General features: G+C 40.3%; 2 protein-coding genes across 2 annotated transcripts; both read right to left on the bottom strand.

Annotated features, from left to right (window-relative positions):
- Nucleotides 1–11,424: 11,424 nt before the first annotated feature.
- purbb (purine-rich element binding protein Bb) lies at nucleotides 11,425–13,608 on the bottom strand. Its single transcript, XM_007571968.2, has one exon. The coding sequence runs from the start codon at nucleotides 13,384–13,386 to the stop codon at nucleotides 12,478–12,480; it is 909 nt and encodes a 302-aa protein (XP_007572030.1). The 5' UTR covers nucleotides 13,387–13,608; the 3' UTR covers nucleotides 11,425–12,477.
- Nucleotides 13,609–15,621: 2,013 nt separating this feature from the next.
- On the bottom strand, nucleotides 15,622–19,685 carry ved (ventrally expressed dharma/bozozok antagonist). The gene is made up of 3 exons (XM_007571967.2): nucleotides 19,440–19,685; nucleotides 17,264–17,526; nucleotides 15,622–16,365 (listed from the first exon to the last, which is right to left on the bottom strand). Exons 1-3 carry the CDS (start codon nucleotides 19,651–19,653, stop codon nucleotides 16,012–16,014), a joined length of 831 nt encoding a protein of 276 aa, XP_007572029.1. The 5' UTR covers nucleotides 19,654–19,685; the 3' UTR covers nucleotides 15,622–16,011.
- Between the last annotated feature and the right edge of the window lie 642 nt (nucleotides 19,686–20,327).

The raw sequence follows: 20,327 nt of genomic DNA, 5'->3' as shown, positions 1-20,327 counted from the left end.
CTGTGTAACTGATCTATGTAATATGTTTCAAGGAGCGATAAGTAAACTTCTTAATGATATCTTCATTTATTGAGTGGGTCTGTATTAGAGAGTACGATGGGAGGAAACTGGATATTTTTGCTGTTGCAGTGACCCCTGGTGGTGACACGTCATCCTAGCATCAGCCAATTAACAACAACATTACATTTATTGACTGGTTGGATATTCAGAACAAGAAGGCGGCCTTTTGTTGTGGGCGCCATGGATTCAAACACAACAGAGAGCAGAGTTATGGAGCAACTTTGGAAATGCCTGAATAAACGCATCACTATCAACTCAGATATGGATTTTTATATTTCTCCTGAGAACAGTGAAGAGATACTTCATATATGCAGTAGTTATAGGTTGTTTATGCAGATCTTCAACACGAATTTCATTTAAAATTTTAGCTTGTAAGGTTTATTTCAGCAATACTGTGCTGAAATAATATATGTAAATACCTGGTCGTTATTTACAGATCTAACAACCAGGTAAATATTTTAATAACATATTAACATGAGAAACACTGAGAATAGAAAGACAAAATAAAATTGTGTGCACTTTTTCCTAAATAAAGATGTTTGATTTGACAGCAAATCAAACCAAAACTGACATGGAGTTGAGTCAATTACAAATGTCCGCAAATCCTTGTGTTATGCTAAAGTAAAATAATTGTGTTTCCAATTATAAGAAATAAATACACATGTCATGACGTGAATACACTTGTTCACGCGATAAGTCATTAAGTGATGAATACTTTCACAAGACCGCCATGGTGCTCGCGCTCTTAATCCGTCAGCCATCAAAGGAGATGTCACTTGGGAGCGGCTACATAAGCAGCGTTTTGGGGGGATTGAAGTCTAACATGTTCAAATGACACACAACTCTTACAGCTGTAAGAGCTCTGGTGGAGCCAGCTGCACATTGTCCGGAAAAAATTTAAATCAAGCAAAAAACATCATCCTCCTTGTACTTCTAGTTGTCTTCTTCATTGTTTCTCCAGTAGTGGCATCAATAAATAGTAATTAGTGATGCAAAAAAAGTATTGCGAAATACATTTATTTCAAAATCACCTAATGCCAATACAATTTTAAGTCCTTATCACCCACCACCAGGTCCAGGGTCAACACAGCCATCTACAGAGACATTTACTTCACTTCCTGCTTCCTTCTGCTGATGGAGAAGCTGATTTTATTTTCCAGGTGAACTTGGTACTGGTCCATGCTGAATTTTGGGTTTTCATAATCTGTAAGACACAATCATCTACCATCTGTTAGAAGATGGATATGTAGCGACTGGCTGCTGTTGAGTGACCTGGTGACCTCGCTTCAGGATTACTTTCATAAAAGTTTATAAATAATGACTGGATGATCCCTGAATTTTATTTTTTCAAATGATCGTGGTTCCCTCCATGCACTTTCTTGATATCTTCCTCTGCCTCTTCCACAATGCATTTAACTTTAAGCCCTCTCTCCAAAGAAAGGGCCTTCCTGTCATCCTACTCGTCTCTTCGAGTTGCAATTTTATTCTGCAGAAAAAAAATAAAATTAAAAGATTTAGTGACTTTGAAGCTTTTGCTGGATTCATTGTCCGTGGAAATGCGCTCGACAGCCAGTAATCTCGATTTCAGCGTTCTGCAAATTACACGTCAACCTGTCCAAACGCTTTACAATGGTGGACTTAAAGAATCTCAGCCAATCAGAGATGGCCTGGAGGACGCTCAGGGTCTCCTTATTGGTGGAGCCTCGGTGTGTCTGCATGGTGACACCTCAGGCTGATTCTGAGAAAAACACTGCTGCTCCACACGGCATGAAACAGATAATACAGCTTCATGTGCATTTCCTGTTAGAAATGCACAAGAGGAAAAAGAAACTCCATCAGATTGTAGAATACTAGATGTCATTTATTCCTTGTGCTTCAAATGAATGCCCTCTTTAATTCTGAAAGCCTCGTGTTTCACTTTCTCAGGAAACAATCGTTAACTTTGCCTCATCTCACTGAAACACACACGTAGATTCTCCTTCCTAATAATTGCACCAACCCATTTTTTTCCCATTAAGCGACTGTAAAGACACAACATGCACAAAAAAAATCTATTAAACCTCAGAATCGGTTGTCGATTTCAGCAAGAAAGGTTGTATGGAAGTTCGGGATGAGACCAAATCCCATCACTGAATCTGACCACATGTGGAGTCAGAAGAGGGAGACCAGAAGTGAACCTACTGTCCAGGGTTACCACTCTGTGTGTGTGTGTGTGTCCCTCTGCCATGAACATTCCCAGCACATGGCAACAGGAGCTAAATATAGCCCCAGTAGCGTGGCTTCACAGCAGGATCATGCTTCCTCTTGCTAACGGAGGATCTCTCTCTGCTGCCTACAAACATGGTGCGCCTCTCATTGCACTTCACTCCATCTTTGAAGTTACTCCCATTCTGTCACCTTGGGTGCATACAATGTGTGACCCTGTGCATCACAGCTACAACTTATCTAATGTTTTCCTTTATGTAAAACCAGTTTTCATTTAAGCTAACATTAGCTTTTAAGCTAATTTGGACTTAAAAGCCAGAACTGACTGACTTAAAGGGCCATCATTAAGTAAAATCAACTTTTTTGAGCTTTACGTGATGTTACAATATTATTCCCTCATTGAAAACATAACTGGAGTGCTGCTTTGATTCTTTCATGCATGTTTGAGAAATCATTTAATCTCCATGGCAACCATTCAATAGTGTAAAACGCATAGGTGGACCTAGCACTGCCTTCGAGATGAAGCTCCTCCTCAGAGTTGCAGTTTCCAAGCTTCCACCTCACGGAGCAGCCCTCCACTCGGCTCCTTCAGACTAGCCAGCAGCAATTAGCAAACACCTAGTCGAGAAGTGGATCTACTGAAATCAGTATAGGAGCTACTTCTCAGTGTAACACTGGTAAAAATATTAATAGCGGATAGAGTTAATAGGGTTAATAGGGCTAATAGCAGACCCATGTACTGATTACTTCCTGAAGGTGGAGTCTCAGAAAAAGCAGGCGTTTTTAAAGAGGAAGAGACCCAATTTGTAGGCATTAAATTACAAAGTCAAATTTCTAAGTCATATTTGTTATATATATGCAGCATTTTAATGAAGATAACAAAGCTACTTGATTGTGCTATAAAATGGCACTAAGTGCCTGGAAAATACCAAATACTGCCCCTTTAAAAGATTTTGCCAAACCAGCCTGGCTCTGTGTGGAAAAGTAATTACCCTCTAAACCAAATAACTGGTTCTGTTACCCTTGGTAGCAACAACTGCCATCAATCACTGATAATAATGTGAAATCAGCCTTTTGTAACACTGTGGAGGAATTTCAGCCCACTCTTTTGTGTAAAAATGTTTTAGTTAGGTCAGTTTGGATGGTTTTCAAAAAGAACCAGTTTGTTAAGGTAAGATCACAGCATCTCAGATTAGATTTTTAGGTGATTTTGTGGCAGACTGGAGATGCTGGTTTTATTTTCCCGAAGGACTTGGCACCATCTCCCAAATTTTTTGAGCCTTATAGATGATTTTTCAAAACCATGTTCCTCGGGACATTTCTATATCTGTCACAGCGTGTTTTAGCTGGAAATAAATTTTGTGCACTACAGAAGGCAACACTGAAAAAACCAAACAGGTGATCCAGCTTATAAAAAATTCAGTTGATTTGTTACAAGTAATCAGATTAAGTTAATCAAAAATAAATATGTTAAGTTTATAAAGTTGTCATGTTAAACAAATGTAAATAATGTAAGCTTGACAAACATAATTTGATTACATCAAACAAATTAAATCTTTTTTTTTCTTTTTAAGTTAGAGCTCCATTCTGTTTTCAGTGAATGCTGGACTGTTATTTTTCTGCACAGGCCCTTTCTTTCTTACCCAGAGCTAACAACACCAGCAACAAACTAGCTTGTGAACTCACCAGAGCCACTGACAGCTAAAATGTCAGATATCAGATATTTACCACTGGAAATGACATTAAAAAAAAGAAAGAAAAAAAAGACGACTATGAGGGTGAGCACTGAACTTAGTTTCACCTAAGAAACTCTTTACTAATCTGTTGATGCACAGCTGGGGATTAACAAGATGATCTTAAAATATGGTAAATAATATATTAGTAGTAGAACTTGCAGAATAAGCAATCATGCATGTGCACAAGCTTTAGAGCAGCTCATGACAGAGAAGGCAGCGTGTCGGAGAGGACAGATCTGTATTTTCTGTTCCTTTGCCCAGATTTCGGAAATTCAAGCTTTAATTAAATTCTTGAATGCTTCTAGCAGATTTGCAGAAACACAAAAAGAACCCAGGCGCAGAACTGTAAAATCTGAGTGGTTAAATGTGACTTGACTCTTGCGTGATGGCGCTGAACTGCTGGGAGCATGTGGAATAATCCTGGCTTCATTTGGCACAGTGCCTGGTGAGGTATTACGTTGCTCACGGCCTGCATAAGTCCTACTGTTGATGTGTGTGAGCCTGCACACACACCGCTGCTGCAGCACTGAGGGGGCTGACGGGGGAGATGAACGAGGCAACAGGAGGTCCAGAATTCCCAGTTTGGAAATTAAACGAGCTGCAGAGAAAATGGAGCCAAAATAAAAACGGCGTCCGTTGAGATACTCTAGTGACTTCACAAGAAAATAGTGACTTCTACTATAACGCCAGTGACATCTCTGGATACTGGATGAATGTTCTCTAAGGTGTTATGAGCAAAAGCTGAAATGCCCTTGAATACATGTGAAAATATCTTTTGTTTTTATTTTGTACAATAGAAATTCACCAGCATCAGAAACGTCTAACCCTAAGAACAGAGAGTGAACATTTATTACTAGGGATGCACGATATTATCGTCATAGTATTGTTATCGGCCTGTAAAATTTAACATTGAACATTGGCCATTCCATCAAAATAACTCACCAATGTAAAAGGTGTTGTTTTTATATGACAAACCAGTGACAACGATGCCTGCAGCACAGCATGTCATGATCATAACGCGTGGATCACGGCGGGAGACTAGGACCAAGTGAAAATGTCAGCAGTGTGGAAGTTTTTTTAAAGTGTTGGAAATGGATAGCAGAACTGCTGTTTGCAATGACTGCTCAGTATCAGTAATGCGAGGAGGAGCGACAACAAAGTCCGACAACACTTCAAACCTAATTAACCATCTCAAGAACCACCATTAAAATGAATTTATGGCGACCAAAAGGGAAAGCAAGAGAGCGGTCAACCGTGGAGGGAAAAACCCTCAGCAGCAGTCCATTCTACACGCTTTTGATGAATATTGGTATTGGTATCAGTTATTGGCTAAATGAGTTTCAGCATATTGACATATCGGATATCGACCAAAAATACGATATTGTGCATATCTATTTATTACCAACGTCGCCACTATTGTCCCAAGTCTACTTTACAATGTCTAAAGTTGCCTTGTGTGAAATTGTGAAAAGTCAAAACTCCCAATTACAAGTCAAGTACAATTAAATACAACTGTATAATACAAATAGTGTCAATTATACAGTAATTAGACATAACTAAATATCAGTTAGTCTGAATTCTTCCGACTACAGTGAAACTAGAGTTAACAGCAGCTTCATTCAGACTCTGATTCCAGTGAATGTGTTTGATAACGAGGTCTTATAAAACTATCCTGCATCTGGGAAATGCTTTAGCCGTGAAATCATCTGGGATTGTGTCTGTTTTCATTTTAAAAGAATTACCTAAGACCAGGAGTAAAAATACGGCTGCTGTACAACTTTCTCTGGAAATATCCGAGAGCCAAGCAGTCTTAAAAAAAAACACTCAGCATGCCTGTGCAAGTCAGAGTGAGTCACTGTACAGCTACGTAATTCACCTTAAACTCAAACAGATCGATTCCATCAATACAGTGCTGCGAAAGCCAGAGTATTTTTAAATCCTGTGGATATGTAGTCTTAGTCAAAGCAGCAAACAGAGCTGGATGTTCCTGCACTGCAGCACTTTGCCTCATTGTGGATCACAAGTTGTGTTTTTATATTTATTGACACAGCTCTGGAAAAAATGAAGAGAACCTCATTGTAAACCTCATGGTTATTCCATTTATCTGAACTCTTCCTGAGTTAAAACAGCAGAATTGTTGTTTCTGTATGCTACTGGGGCAGTCTGACATTTTAAAGATTGGCAATAGACGATGGCCAGAAAACTGAAATTGGTGCTCTCCTATTTATAGGCAAACTCATTAAAGTTCATATTGAAATTCTTTAAGGAAGCCAGATGTGTATTATTACACAACCCAAGGCTTTGAGAAGTTTAACTGAGTTTTTTTGTTTTTTTTCTACAACAGGAAAGTTTTAAACCATTTGTACTTCGCTACCTCCCACAAGCTAACCCTCTATAGTTTTGAAACGGGTTGCAGACTGGAGAGTTTGCCCTTTTCTATTCATGTGTTCAGCAAAAATGACCTTTATAACCCCGAACTGATCTTACACGTCATACCACCAAACAACAATGGAGATTACATTCAAATTCAAAAATATATTGAGCCCAAATGTAAATTAAATGTTGCTGTAAATTGAAAGAGTTATTTTAGATGCCGATGGCTGTGAACATATTTGTCTTGTAGTGAATTAATTCTATAAACCAACCTGACAGAGAGAAAAGGCTCCACTTCGTCACTTCACACAGAAGACTCTACTTCTGCTTTGTTGTTCGCCATTCTTGTCTTCTCGCTGTTAACCGCTCACCTCGTGTGGAGGATTTATGTCCTATAATCTATGTTTAGCGCCACTTACAGGTATGGGGGAGTAAAAGTAGTCTTTAGGTTGAGGTCGTGTGGGTGACAACATTTCTGGAAACGGTCCCATGATGTGGATGTGGGTGTTTTTGAAACTGACATCCCATAAAAAAAAAAAAAAAAAAAAAAAAAAAAAAATCCCATGTTGCCTTAGAAATGAAGTTTGAAATGCATGCTGTTTTATCTGACTCCTGCATCTCTGCATGTTTTTAGTCAGTCAGCCCCTATCTGATGTCACTTTCAAAAGTCTTGGAATTGATATGAACTACAGCTAGTAGAAGTATTTTAGTTGTTTTAATATTTTTTTAGCTAGTCTTTAGAAGACAGACATTGTATTTAATAAAAATAACTAAGTACATGTAATTGATCTGATTGAAGAAATAAATCTTAATTTTGGTAAAGTTCCAATTTTTTTATTTTATTTTTTTTTACGTTCTTTATATTTGTAATAAAAGTAGATCCAGGTATAGGTCAATAATTCATCCTGTAGGGGGCGCTGTGTGGTGCAGTGGTAGAGCGGGTGTCCCATAAACAGAGGCTATGACCTCCACTGCTGTCCGGTTCCCGACCTTGAGAGACTTGCTGCATGTCTCTCCCCCTTCTTTCTTTCTTTCTTCCTTTCTTTCTTTCTTTCTTTCTTTCTTTCTTTCTTGTCAGTAAAGCCTCTAGTGCCAAAATAAATAAATAAAAACAACATGAAGTCTGTAGAAGAAATTTTAGATTTTGACAGACCATGACACTGATTCTTTATTCAACAGATTACAATATGCATTCTGAGACTCATTTATCAGATAAAATGTACTTTTTGAAAATAAACTTTTATCAGCTATTAAATATACTTTTCATTAAGACATTTCTCTATTGAAAATGTTTTATTTTTTTTGTCTCATGTAATATTCTAATCCTATAAATTCACTAGCTTGAAGCAGAAAATCAGAAATAAAATCTTGAAAACATCAGCCATCAGTTTATTTATTGCAAATAAATCAACTTTCCAATTTCATACAAAAGTTCTTGAACAACTCTGGATGGTACATTCCAGTAAAATGAAATATGCGGCTAAAATACAAGACTATGGTTTTGTGGCTTTTAGCTCTTAGTGTCAGGCTTTAAAAGTTTCTCTTCCACACCAGTCTGTATTTGTATTCTCCTGGTGAAGCTGTGGCTGGGACGGATCAGCTGACCTGCTTGTGAAGCTGAAACACAATGTTTCCTGGAACAGCCTCTCTCTACCTGTCTGCACATAGCTGAGTGTGTTTCAGCTGGAGCCGACCTCAGCACAATCAGACTCTTGTACGACTCTGTTCCCGCCCCCCCCGCCCCATCCCTCCAGGCGGTTTGGATTCTTATGGCACAGCTGACTCCCAGAATCAGGAATGTTAAGTCAGTGGAGGCCCTCTCACATTTAAACTCCCAGCATGCCCTGTCAGCACACGTACACATGGGTTCCTGGCAGCTGCCAAAACTCACCCGCAGAACAACCGGCAAACCGGCTCTGACAACAGGATCACCAGGAGAGGTGGGAGGAGGAGGAGGGAGTCGAATTACCCCTAACTACCCCCCTGTCCCCCTCTCCTCCCCCCCTTCTTGTCCCTCACATGTTCAGCTGTACACTTTTTCGGTTGAGTGCACAGAGATGAGGCAGCAGAGAATCATGGACTGCAGAACAAGCTCTTGTTGTGCGGAGCTGCAACGGTCCTGATTAACTCTGGTGACAGCAGAGTTCATGTTCTCCTTGCAGGTCACAAGTTCTTTATGAAAGGAACCCAGAATTGGTCAAAAATACCAACTGGACCCAAATTTAAAATGCAAATTTTTTTCTTTTAAAAAAAGCCTTTAAAAAGAAAAGGGATTGCATCAGTCTAAACCAGAAGTGTCCAAAGTGTGGTCTGGGGGCCATTTGTTGTGCATAAAATAATTTTGTTCGGTCCTGGACCATAAGTCAAGAATGGTAAAAGTTTGGCCAACAAAGTAGAAAACAATTGATGACCCCCCAAATTTGGAAATGGTCAGTTTTTCCTTTAATAAGGCAACAGCCTGAAGGCCTTTTTATGATTTGTATCTTTAATGATGTGCAGATTTCCATAAATATTTGTTTTATTGTTTAAGCAAAAAGAAAAAAATTCAATTAAAAATCACAATAAACTTTTTTTTTTTTTCATTTTTAATTGAATTAATTTTATGGCCCACTAGTAGCTTCAATTTTCCAGTTTTGGCCCTCAGGGCAAAAAAAAGGGTGTGCTAAGTGGAGCAAAGACTGCAGCAGAAGTTCTGCTTTTCCCTGGAGTCAGTTTGGACCAGAGGAGTCCAAACTGTTGAACTGACCAACACAACACGCTGTTTTTCTGTTGTTTGTGTCGTTTCATTTTTCAGTTAGGCTCTGGCCTTAGTCATGTGCAACACCTATGATGTGTTCGTATCCAGGAAATTAAGAAAAAGCTTGAAGACCCATTATTTAGCTTCTTAACATTTTTTTGAACACATAGATGTTTTAGATCAGAGGTTCCCAAACTGTGGGGCCCCGTGTCATTGCAGGGGGGGCGCGGGAAGCCGTCTGGATGAAAAAAAAACAAAACATGAACACTGCATGCGCTGGGTTTTTTTACCTTAGAATAGCCAACTCTCTGTTATTCCTATGTCAATTTGATACAGTAGAGGTTTCCACACTTCCCATATTTGTGTCCTCTGTCACTTTTATCAGCAGTTAAAACTGTTTAATCCGTTGTTATCATGTTGTAACCTGTTTTTCCGAGCCGCCTTTAAACGCAACATGAGCGCTACGACGCTCGCGCTGGTTTACACCTGTGGAGACCTGCTGCTGCTGGGCGGAGCTACGTAGGTTTGTGTTAGAATCACGGCAGCAAACCAGCAAAACGCAAAGAACTTTTCACAGTTTTTCCCTCCAAACTAACCGACTGAGTTGAGTAAAGCTGTTGGATGCAGGTAATGTTAGCTAAAACATGACTAGCTAATATCAATACAAAACCTTAAGCTTAACAAGTACCTTGTAGGCTACCGATGTTGGTGTCTATTTTCAGCTACGTACATTTATTTTGCCCCCCAAAAAGTCGATCCCCCCCCCCACCCCACCGTCCTCCCACACGCGTCGTTTCAACCAGACAGCCATTTAGGGGGAGGGGGGGGGAGCAGAAGAAAAAGTTTGGGAACCACTGTTTTAGATTCTGGTGTTTGTCAGATTCACTCTCAGCTGAGCCGCGGTTGCCACTAAATACATTTTGTATTACCATACTGTACTTCCCATTGATGTTATCGCTGTTATAATATATGCAGCTGTTTGTTGTGGTTTCTTGTTTTTCTTTTTGCAGGTTCAGTCACTTCTAGGGTGCCAACTCTGCTTCTCTCTCTCCTCTACTCCTGTCTCATTTCTCTTTAAACCTTTTCTCCACCTTTTCCTCCTTTCACTTTTTTTTCATGCCAAAAGTCATAATGTTCCACTTGAGAAAATAAACCTGTTGGTCCTCCCCTTGACACTCAGAAAAATGAGCAACCATGATCCTTGATTAAGCTAGCATGATGAGGTAATGAAGTGGTAATTCAGTTTATTTTTAGGTGCATTACAGACACAAACATAAGCCACATCTTCAGGAAGGTCCTGAATTCTCTTATTTCACAACTTTTTCACAGTGCCAAGTCTTTAGTAATTGTTTAATGAGACAAAGCACGATAAAAGAAACCTGGACGTTCTCAAGTCTTTTAAAGTCGCAAGAGAAGAAAAAATGTTCAATATTCTTTCAAATAGTTGGGTTGTTTTAGGTTTTCACCCTGAAAATATTTTAATAGCTGCAGCCAAAAAGGGATAAAATTGTTTACAGAAAAACAATTTATGAAAATTTGGAGCTGTTAATAGAAAAACATTTTATAAAGAGATCCAACTGAATCAAATACTAATATGTACTTATTTAAACTACAAATTAAGGTTTCACATTCCCTCTTGAAACTTATGTGTTGTAGTTTCTCAACTCTACTTATGATGTTTTCTCTTTTTTTTCCTTTTGTATTTGAATGAATTAGGGGGGGAAAAAATGCATGCAGTTTAGCTTTTCTATTGTTTCTGTTTTGCATTATGTTTTTAAAGCATTTTGTAAATGCACAACAACTTTGTCCAAATTCTCTCCAAGGTTTTAACTAAATGAATCAAAGAAAAAAAATACAGAAAAACAACTAAAGGTCAGAAGTTTGATGATACAACTAATAAAAAGTATTGTATCAGTCCCGATATCAACCCAGTATTTACTTGGTATGATATCAACACCAAAATATGTGGTACTGCACAATGCTCCATTACAGAAAAAGTGAAATAACTAAAATAACCCAGGTCTTTAATACCATAAAAATCACAACACCGAACTGTAAATTTAAACTTGTTTTAATCAAGGAAATCTTTATATTTTCACTCTGGGGGAAAAAAAATAAAAATAAAAAAATAAAAAAAAATCTGGAACTTTAAAATCACATCTTTGTTTTATGAAAATTAACTTTTTATTTTTTTATTTATTTTTTTTTCTTTAGTCATGAAATTCCTTTAGATAATACATTTTCTTTTATACGTATTTGAAAATATCTTTTGCTGGTTTTGCTTTAGAATATATGTAAGCAGATTTCTTTATTTTAATTTCAATATTCTTCTCATTTTGGGGGAAAAAAATAAAATAAAATTCATCAATGCATATCAGTCCAGACGTCAGATACAGCAGCTGTACCAGACATCCATCATCGTTCCGGCCCCCGGACCACCACAGAGAGCCTGGTGGTGGGGGGAAAAGAGAAAAACTCCTTGCCGTTTCTGATGTAGCGCTAGAAAGTTGGACCCTAGTGACCGTGTTGTTGCTGTGTGTTGTCCATCGTGAGGCCTGCTCCCCGCGTGTTTAAAACAGCGACCACCAGGGATGCTCTGGTGCTCGCCCTTCTGAAAACACCGTGAATTTTGCTTCGCTAAAACAATTATATGTATAACATAAAACCCAGCTGATCTGCACTGTAACTGACTGCTGGAGTCAAAGCTTTAATTTATTCTATGACCCCCCCACCCGCCCCTCTGGACCCCCCTGTGCTGTGAAGATAATCCTCCCCCTGACATTTTGGGTAATCTTTTCAAAGAAGAGCCTACAGATCTCAAACTGTATGTCCCTCTCTGGTTCTCTCTGGACCAGAATAGGATGATTGCTCACCTTCTCTATTCTCCATAAACTCCAGCACAGGAAAAAACTCATCTTAAGCAGGTCCTCACTCTTTAAATATGAACTATATGTTCCAAACTGGATGGTGGTCATTGGTTTCAGTCCTAGTTATTAAAAACCAATCAGCTGGTTTTAGTAGCACCTCTCTCTCTTCTTTTTTTTTCTTTAAACATAAAAGCATAACTCATCCTTTTTTAAAAAAACACAATGAGAAATATCTCATTTGCGCATTTTTTCCACTTTCAGAGAATCACACAACCACTCCAACCCTTAATCCTACAAACTTTTTTGAGATAATACACCAATAAGTCCCTGAACATGTACTTTTTACGCCACAATACTTTTTAGTAGGCTATTACAGCACGATTTGTCATGCACTTTTAACTGTCGCTTCTGCTTTTTTTTTTCTTCTTTAATGAAAAATACCCCTAATGTCGCACATCTGTCGTGTAGCTTGGACTAACAGCTGCTGTAATTCTCCTGCTCAGTCGTCATCCACGTCGTCCCCCTCGGACTCCTCTCTCCTCTCGTACATCTTGTCCCTCTGCCGCTCCTGGATCTCCTTCATCTCCTCGGCGTACCTGCAGAAGGCTCCTCCGAACTTGCCCCAGGCTTTGAACGGGATGGTGATAGAGTTCCTGTAGCTGGGCTTCACCTCGCTCACGCGCAGGAACACTCCGTATTTGTTGGAGCCGACGTCGAAAAAGAACCGCTTAGAGTCCACCATGATGGAGGTGCCCTCGGGGAGCTCGCTGTAGCCCCCCGCGGCAGTGCCCCCCGTCAGCTCCTCGTCGTCTCCCCCGTAATCATCTATGAGCTTAGCCAGGGCGTCTCTGAACTCTATTAGCCCTTGCGCCGGAAGGGCAATGGTCTGGCCGGCCAGCATGCCACCCACGGGCCCCCCGACCCCAAAGCCAGGTCCGCGGTTTACGGTTTGCCGGATCCGCAGGAACCTACCCCGCTGGTTCTCCTTCAAGTCCAGGTAGTACTTGCGGTTTTCCCGGACAAGAAACTCGCTCTTTAGAGCTCGCCTCGGCCCACCATCTTCACCCGCGGTGGCCTGGGCTATTTGCTCCGGAGTGCTAGGCCCCAGCTGGGCGTAGTGCTCGATGAAATCCCCGAGGTAGTCACGGAACTCCGCCGCAACTGACAGCGAGAGGGTCAAGCGACTTTTGGAGCCCCCGGCCCCTACCTCGGCAATTTTAATGAACCTGCCTTTACTGTTCTGTTTGACATCCAAATAGAAGCGCTTGTTCTGAATGTCGAGGCGCTTAGACGCCAGCTCCTGGGTCTCCTGGTCCCGCTGAAAGTGCTGGAAGCCGCCTCCTCCTCCTCCGCTACTTCCACCGCGCTCACTCCCACTGTCGCCATCCGCCATCTTCAGCTCCACCATTCGGCTTCTGCCCCCCTCTTTCTGAGCAGCAGCTCGCTGCGTGCAGTCGTCAGCCAGTGTCGACTGCCAGCCCTCCCCTCACGTTCTCCACTGAAGCGCTGTGATTGGCCCAAACGCTTGCCACTTCGACAACTTCACACGTTTGTGGCGTTTTTTATTGGTCAATAAATTTGCCTATTAGCGTCCATCTTTAATATCACTGGTCAGCCATTGGTCCACAAAACAGTCGAAGTTATGTCAGCGAATACTTCCTTTTTTCAAACATTTTATTTTATTTTATTAAAGTTATAAAATCACAATAGTTGTGTAACATATTTTTTTTACTTTTAAAATACGTTTTTGAATAATAGGAAAAATAGTTTCTTGTTCATAATGGATATAACATGACGTGACTGTCCAACTCTTTAACTAAAGCCTGGAGTATTAGTTATTGGAAATATAAGTAACTATCAAATGGGCAGATTTTTTTACACTTGTTTTCTAAGCCATTGTGTTGCTACATTGTTGTTGCATTACCCGATTCTGCCAGTGGATGTCGCTGTTGTATACTCTTTATCCACCAGACTCTCCACTTCTCTGTCAAGTGTGACAGCATCCTCTGTAAGATTAAATGACAACTAAAATATGGTTTGGTAATTATGGAAAAAGTCAAATTGACAAGAGCTCTCACAGTACTAACACTAAATTTAAGTCTAGCTCAAGTCACATTTATTTGTAAAGCACATTTCAGCAACAAGGTAGTTCAAAGTGCTTTATAATTAATACATCATAGTGATCAATTATGAAACAAGCAATAATACCATCAACAAAATTATCAGGCAAATATACATCAAATATGTTGGTCAATGTTTCACTTTCTACTAATCAAAGGCAACTCTAAACAAGTGGGTTTTAAAACCCGTGTTTAAAAAAAACACTGTTTCTGTGGTTTTACAGTTTTAGATTAAGATTTTTTGTTCAGATATAAAAAATGGAAGATTTGAAGTTTAATCTACTATATCATTTCTTCAGGTTCTCCCCCCTTTAAGTCACAGTCCAGTACAAACCTGTAAATCAAGTTCCAAACTTTTACCTGCACAGCCAAGCATTGTGAAGGACTTTGTTTCCATGGGAACTTTCATAAAGCCAACAACCTAGAAGCTGTCAGCTGGAAGTTGCTGGAACCTCAGTTTCAATTTCCACAATGGTGCAACAATTACATAATTTCATAGCATAATTTCAAAATTGTAAGGGTGCTGGCCAAAAAGCACGCCCTCAAGCTTGACTGAATAGTGAATACCAATCAAAATATCTCCTACAGAAAAGGTTTATGGTAAAATGAGACAAAGTTTGAGTTGAAGTGATGAGAAGTATGAAAAAAACCGAGGTTTTCCAACATAATGATGTTACTTTCAAGTAGTTAAAATAAAATAGCACACGATGCTAATGATAGCAGCCATGTTACACACATAGAGTAGCTTTGGAATGATCAAGCATGCTGTTGACATGTTGGTATGGTGGGCCCCGTAAAAATATATTAGGGCCCCAAAAAGGCTTGGACCGGCCCTGGCATCAGTGCTACCATTGTGTTCTCGGTGCAAACAAAGAGAAAACAAGTAAACAGCACAATTTTCAAATGATTTTATTTCTTCTAGACAAATGTGATCATATGTAAAAAAGAAAAAAAAAGTATTTGTCCTGGCTGTGCCCTCTTTTACGGCTCGGTTTTCAGAGAGACATTTCTGGCCATGAAACTGATATGAAAGGAACTTGATTTTTTTCTAACACATCACACACATTCTATGCTGTTACGACAAAGTGATACTTTTAATAACTGTGTAAAGAACATATATCTTTTCAAAATAAAAGTTACACACCATAGCTTTAACAAAAATCACAGCATAATAAAGAAGCACACCTGCACAACAAAAGCCTACTTTCACTCTGCTGAGTAACTCATTTACTCTAGCAGGAGCTGCTCACACAGAACACTCGTGATCATTTTTCTTTATTTTCACAGTCACAACACTTCTCTCTAAACAAACAGCTTCATCTGTCCAGTTTTAAATAGATTCAAACTCTACAGAGACAGACACACACACACAGTTCACATTATTGCACGCCACCCAGTTCAGGTTGGAGTTTTAGGCTATTTAAAGTCTTTTGGAGATGCACTGACCCCATATTAATATCTGTATTTGTCGCAAAATTGAAACCATTTGAAAGAAGGTTTATTTCAGTTTATTTTTTTTACATGTTTGACCAAGATAGTCCACCTATTGTTTTTGTTAGATTCAGTTTCTTTATTATTTGTGTTAAATTGGCTGTTATACTCACAACTGCACTGACTGAACATATTAAAGTTGGTTTTACGTGTTTGACCAAACTTGTGAAGCTGTTGGTGTGTTTATGTGAGCTGTACTGGTGCAGAGTTATCAAATTATGTCTCAGTTTAAAAAAAGAAATGTTTAAAGTCGACTCAGCTGCACTGGATCGGTATCGGCCCATACTTAACTTCAGATATTGGTATCAGAAGTGAAAAAAGTGGATTGGTTCATCCATATTGATTAACAGAATGACTTCAGTAGTTTTGTTAAAAAAAATAACAAAAGCTGATGGTTCTGAAGTTGGTTCCAGCATCACTGATCAGTAGTACTGGGGGTACGGTGGGTAGGTTCCTCTGAGGTGAGAGGTGGCGGGCAGCATGACTCCTGGGAGGCTGCTGTACTCGTAGACGGAGTCCAGGGGCAGAGCGGAGGTGCTGGACAGAGGCGAGCTGTACTGAAGGCTGTGAGGGTGAACATAGGTTGCGGGGGTGGCGGGGTCCGGCACCACCACGGCGGCGGCGGCGGCGGCCGGGTGGTACCGGGGGTACGGGCCGGCCCTGTAGGCCTGCAGCTCGGGGTAATGCAGGAAGTGAGACGCAACATTGGCGTGGGCCAAGGCGTCCTGCACCGTCCTCTTCAGCTTCATCCGCCGGTTCTGGAACCAGTTCCTGATCTGAGACAAACATCACAGAGGGAACGTATGAGGCTGAAGCAAACCGGATGGATGATAAATAATGTTTCATTGAAAAATCAATGTGAAGATGAAACATTTTATTGAAAAAAAAAACAACAAAACAATAAAAAGTTAAATAAAACTGACATTTTTAAAATCAATTTATACATTCAGATTTGTTTGGTAACAATAACTAATAAATCTTCTTCTGTCCCAGGTACAAGAAAGGATGTTGAACTTAGATGAAAGTAAGTAGTTCTTTCGACAACTTACAAGATATTTTCACCCTGATTTATTATGAAGTCACTTGTAACCTGGTTACTATCTTATTTGTCTTTAGTTGTGCCACCCTAAAATTTTTACTGGCCACCCTGACCAAAACTGGTGATGAAAGATTTCTGGAGACATCAATGCCAAAAATATCATGCAATATATGGAGTGCAAGTTTAAAGTGAGGAAATTAAAATAAAATTAAAGTTTTGGAAGGGTTTAAAAAGTAATATACGAGTTCCAGACAGTGACTGCTTTACTAAAAAACAACCCAAATATCTACTAAGTTCAAAGTAATTAAAAAAAAAAGTCATTTTCCAGGGTTATGAAAGTAACGTGAAAACGTGAAAGTTCTTAGCTACTTTATTAAATGTTAAAATAGAGAACAAACAAAATGTAAAACATAAAGAATGAATTCTGTTAGATTAAAACACATTTTCCAAGTGGTCATTTAAAAAAATCATGAATCGAACTTAAAGTATTAATCACTCCTAATTCCAGTGCATAATTACTGAAGACATTTAGAATTGATGTCTGTTAAAGGTTAAAGGTCAGAACAAGGAAATGATCTGAATTTTTTCTTAAGCTGTCTGCTGAGCAGCAGTGGAAGCTGACTGAGGACAGTCACCTGCTTGTCAGAGAGGTTGAGCTTCTTGCAGAGCTCCGCCTTGTCCTGCGTTCCCAGGTACGCGTTCCTCTTGAACGCCCCCTCCAGGCTGCTGATCTGCTCCGCTGTGAAGGCCGTGCGGGGCCTCCTGCCCACCGGGGGCGACGGTTGAGACTTGGAGGAGGCGCTGACGGCGGGGGCGGAGGGGGAATGAGGCTGACCGCCTTCGCTCTCGTAGCCGGAGGTCTCCTCCTCGGTGCAGCTGCTGAAACCGGCCTCACTTCCTGCTTATTGCCAGAGACAAGCAGGACAGGACTTTACGGGAACCTTAACAACGAGCGGACACAGAGCTGAGCGCCGCTGGTGGTGTTAAATGAAGGGAAACGCATGGACCACTGTTTCTGCGAAGATTCACAGGAATGCTCAGCGGCGACCACAAGGGGGCGCCAGAGGGTGGGAATTGCCCCCTAGAGAACCATGTTCAGTTCATACAAAGACAGTCATCTTCCTCAATCAAAGCATAAATGTGAAACCCAATAAATACATTCTAAATATTTTTTTATTATTATTTTCACCTTTGCCCCCCGCAACTTTTTACCTGGACTTGGACTTGCCACCCCAAAGAAAAATTTTGAAATTTTAAAGCACATGTTGACGTATTTGTGTAGTCCTTTGAGAAAGAGACATAATTATCTCATAGTTATTGCTTTGCAGATAAATATAGAGAATAGCATTATCTTATAAAACTAAATACTAGTGAAAACCAACGTGCTTTAGTTCTAATTTGTAATATTAAAGTCCTTAAATTGTTCCAGCTGATACCAAAAAAACATTATACTAGTTCACAAGAACAGACACACCGGTGGTTCCCAAACTTTTTCACCTGGCCCCCCCAGTGGTTTCCAAACATTTTCTGCCCCCCTCCCCCCTATGGATTATAAATAGCTGCCTTTTTTAACGACGTTTGTGGGGTGGGGGTCGACTTTTTGGGGGGCAAAATGACTGTACGTAGCCGAACATAGACAACAACATCAGTAGCCTAAAGGCTACTTGTTAAGCTTAAGGTGATGTATTGATATTATGATATTAGCTAGTCATCTTTTAGCTAGCCTGCATCCAACAGCTTTACTCAACTCAGTCGGTTAGTTTGGAGGAAAGACTGTGGAAAGTTCTTTGCGTTTTGCTGGTTTGCTGTCATGATTCTAACACACCTGCGTGGCTCCGTACAGCAGCAGCAGGTCTCCTTCACTGCCACACAGGTGTAAACGCAGCGCGAGCGTCGTTGCGCTCATGTTGCGTTTAAAGGCGGCTCGGAAAAACAGGTTACCACATGTTAACAACGGATTAAACAGTTTTAACTGCTGATAAAAGTGACAGAGGACACAAATATGGGAAGTGNTGATTCTAACACACCTGCGTAGCTCTGCACAGCAGCAGCAGGTCTCCTTCACTGCTGCACAGGTGTAAACCAGCGCGAGCGTCGTTGAGCTCATGTTGCGTTTAAAGGCGTCTCGGAAAAGCAGGTTACCACATGTTAACAACGAATTAAACAGTTTTAACTGCTGATAAAAGTGACAGAGGACTCAGATATGGGAAGTGTGGAAGCCCCTATCAAATTGACATAGGAATAACAGAGAGTTGGCCATTCTAAGGTAAAAACCCAGCGCATACAGCGTTCATGTTTTCTTTCTTTTTTTTTTTTTCATCCAGACGGCTTCCCCCCCATTGCAGGGGGTGGGGGGTGCCATTACTGCCATTACAGTTTGGGAACCTCTGCACTAAACTAAGATAAAAGTTATTGAATGTTTTTGCAAAAGTGAAAAGCAAAAGGAAACTGATTACTATAAGAATAGCAGAAACATACATAACCAGTATCAGCCTAAAAATGAATAAATAATAAAATAAATGAAAAATTGTAAAATCAGTAAGTTGTATATTTTAATTGTACTATTATTTATTAAAGTTAAGTGAACAAAAATATAAAGCTTTAAGTTTTAAAACCGAAATTTGATAAATAAAATAAAGCGCACAGTTTAACTATCCTGATGTTGACATTTAAAATTTGAAATCCAATATTTATTAGTACTTTTAGGACAAGAGTCAGTGGAATTTTTTTTTCCAATAAAGTGCATTAAAAAGCAGCAGATAGCAGTTCTGAACCTGGCACCTTTAACTGTTTACAGAGTGAAACTCTCACCCTGATTCCTGGGACACGTTCGGAGCTGAGGAGCTTCCTGGCTGATGGTGTCGATGTGCTGCTGCTGCTCCGGTCCTGGAAGCTTCTCAGGTTTTGGTTTGCAGTAAAAACCTGGCAGGCTCTCTGAATGCGTCCCCCAAGCTGCCGGCCCAGATGCTGGCCCCGCCGGCTTGCTGCTCTGGGCCAGCCACTCGATGGAGAAATGGCCCTTCATCCTTACTGAAGGTTAAAGTTTCTCAGTGAAGAAAAAAACCCCTTTTGTTTCATAAAAAGAAAATTTAAAAAAAGTGAAGCTCAGCTCAGAGTTCAGGTCAGAGGAAAGTTCTCCTCAGGACGGTCACTTGCAAAAGGTCAGAGAGTTATGATTGTATCTCCAAGCAGGAGCCGCATTTATAGCAGCCGTCCCCAACCTGAAGATCAAAGTATGCTGCATCCCCTCCTTCAGTTTTCACAACTGAAGTAATTAAGACGTCCCATTCAGTCTCAATGAGGCTGTTAGAGCCAGGCTCCAGTGAGTCTGGGAAGGACCCCCTTCTGTCCTCCAGCACCCTCCTCCTTCCTGCCTGTAACAGATAATAGACTCACCTCACCCCAGACCGTCTGCAGCTCCTCCACAGCCACAGCCGCGCCGCGTAAAAACACGTGGAGCGGCCATTCTCTGCAGGGGAGACGTTTCCGCTCAGGACCGGTGTGGAAGCGCGTAAAGGTACAGCACCGAATTCATCTGAAGTAGTCTGGAGTCAGGGTTCAACACTCTGGTTTTAATGCAAACCATCCTCAAATGGAATTAATGTTGCATCTGTTTTGAGAAAATGTGCTTTTTGTCACTGATTTGGCCCTTTTGAGTATATCTATCTATCTATCTATCTATCTATCTATCTATCTATC

Source organism: Poecilia formosa, unplaced genomic scaffold (genome assembly GCF_000485575.1).
Source record: "Poecilia formosa unplaced genomic scaffold, Poecilia_formosa-5.1.2 Scaffold291, whole genome shotgun sequence".
Classification (NCBI taxonomy): domain Eukaryota; kingdom Metazoa; phylum Chordata; class Actinopteri; order Cyprinodontiformes; family Poeciliidae; genus Poecilia; species Poecilia formosa.
Note: the sequence above shows the minus strand (reverse complement) of the source record. Positions and strands in the feature narration are given on the sequence as shown.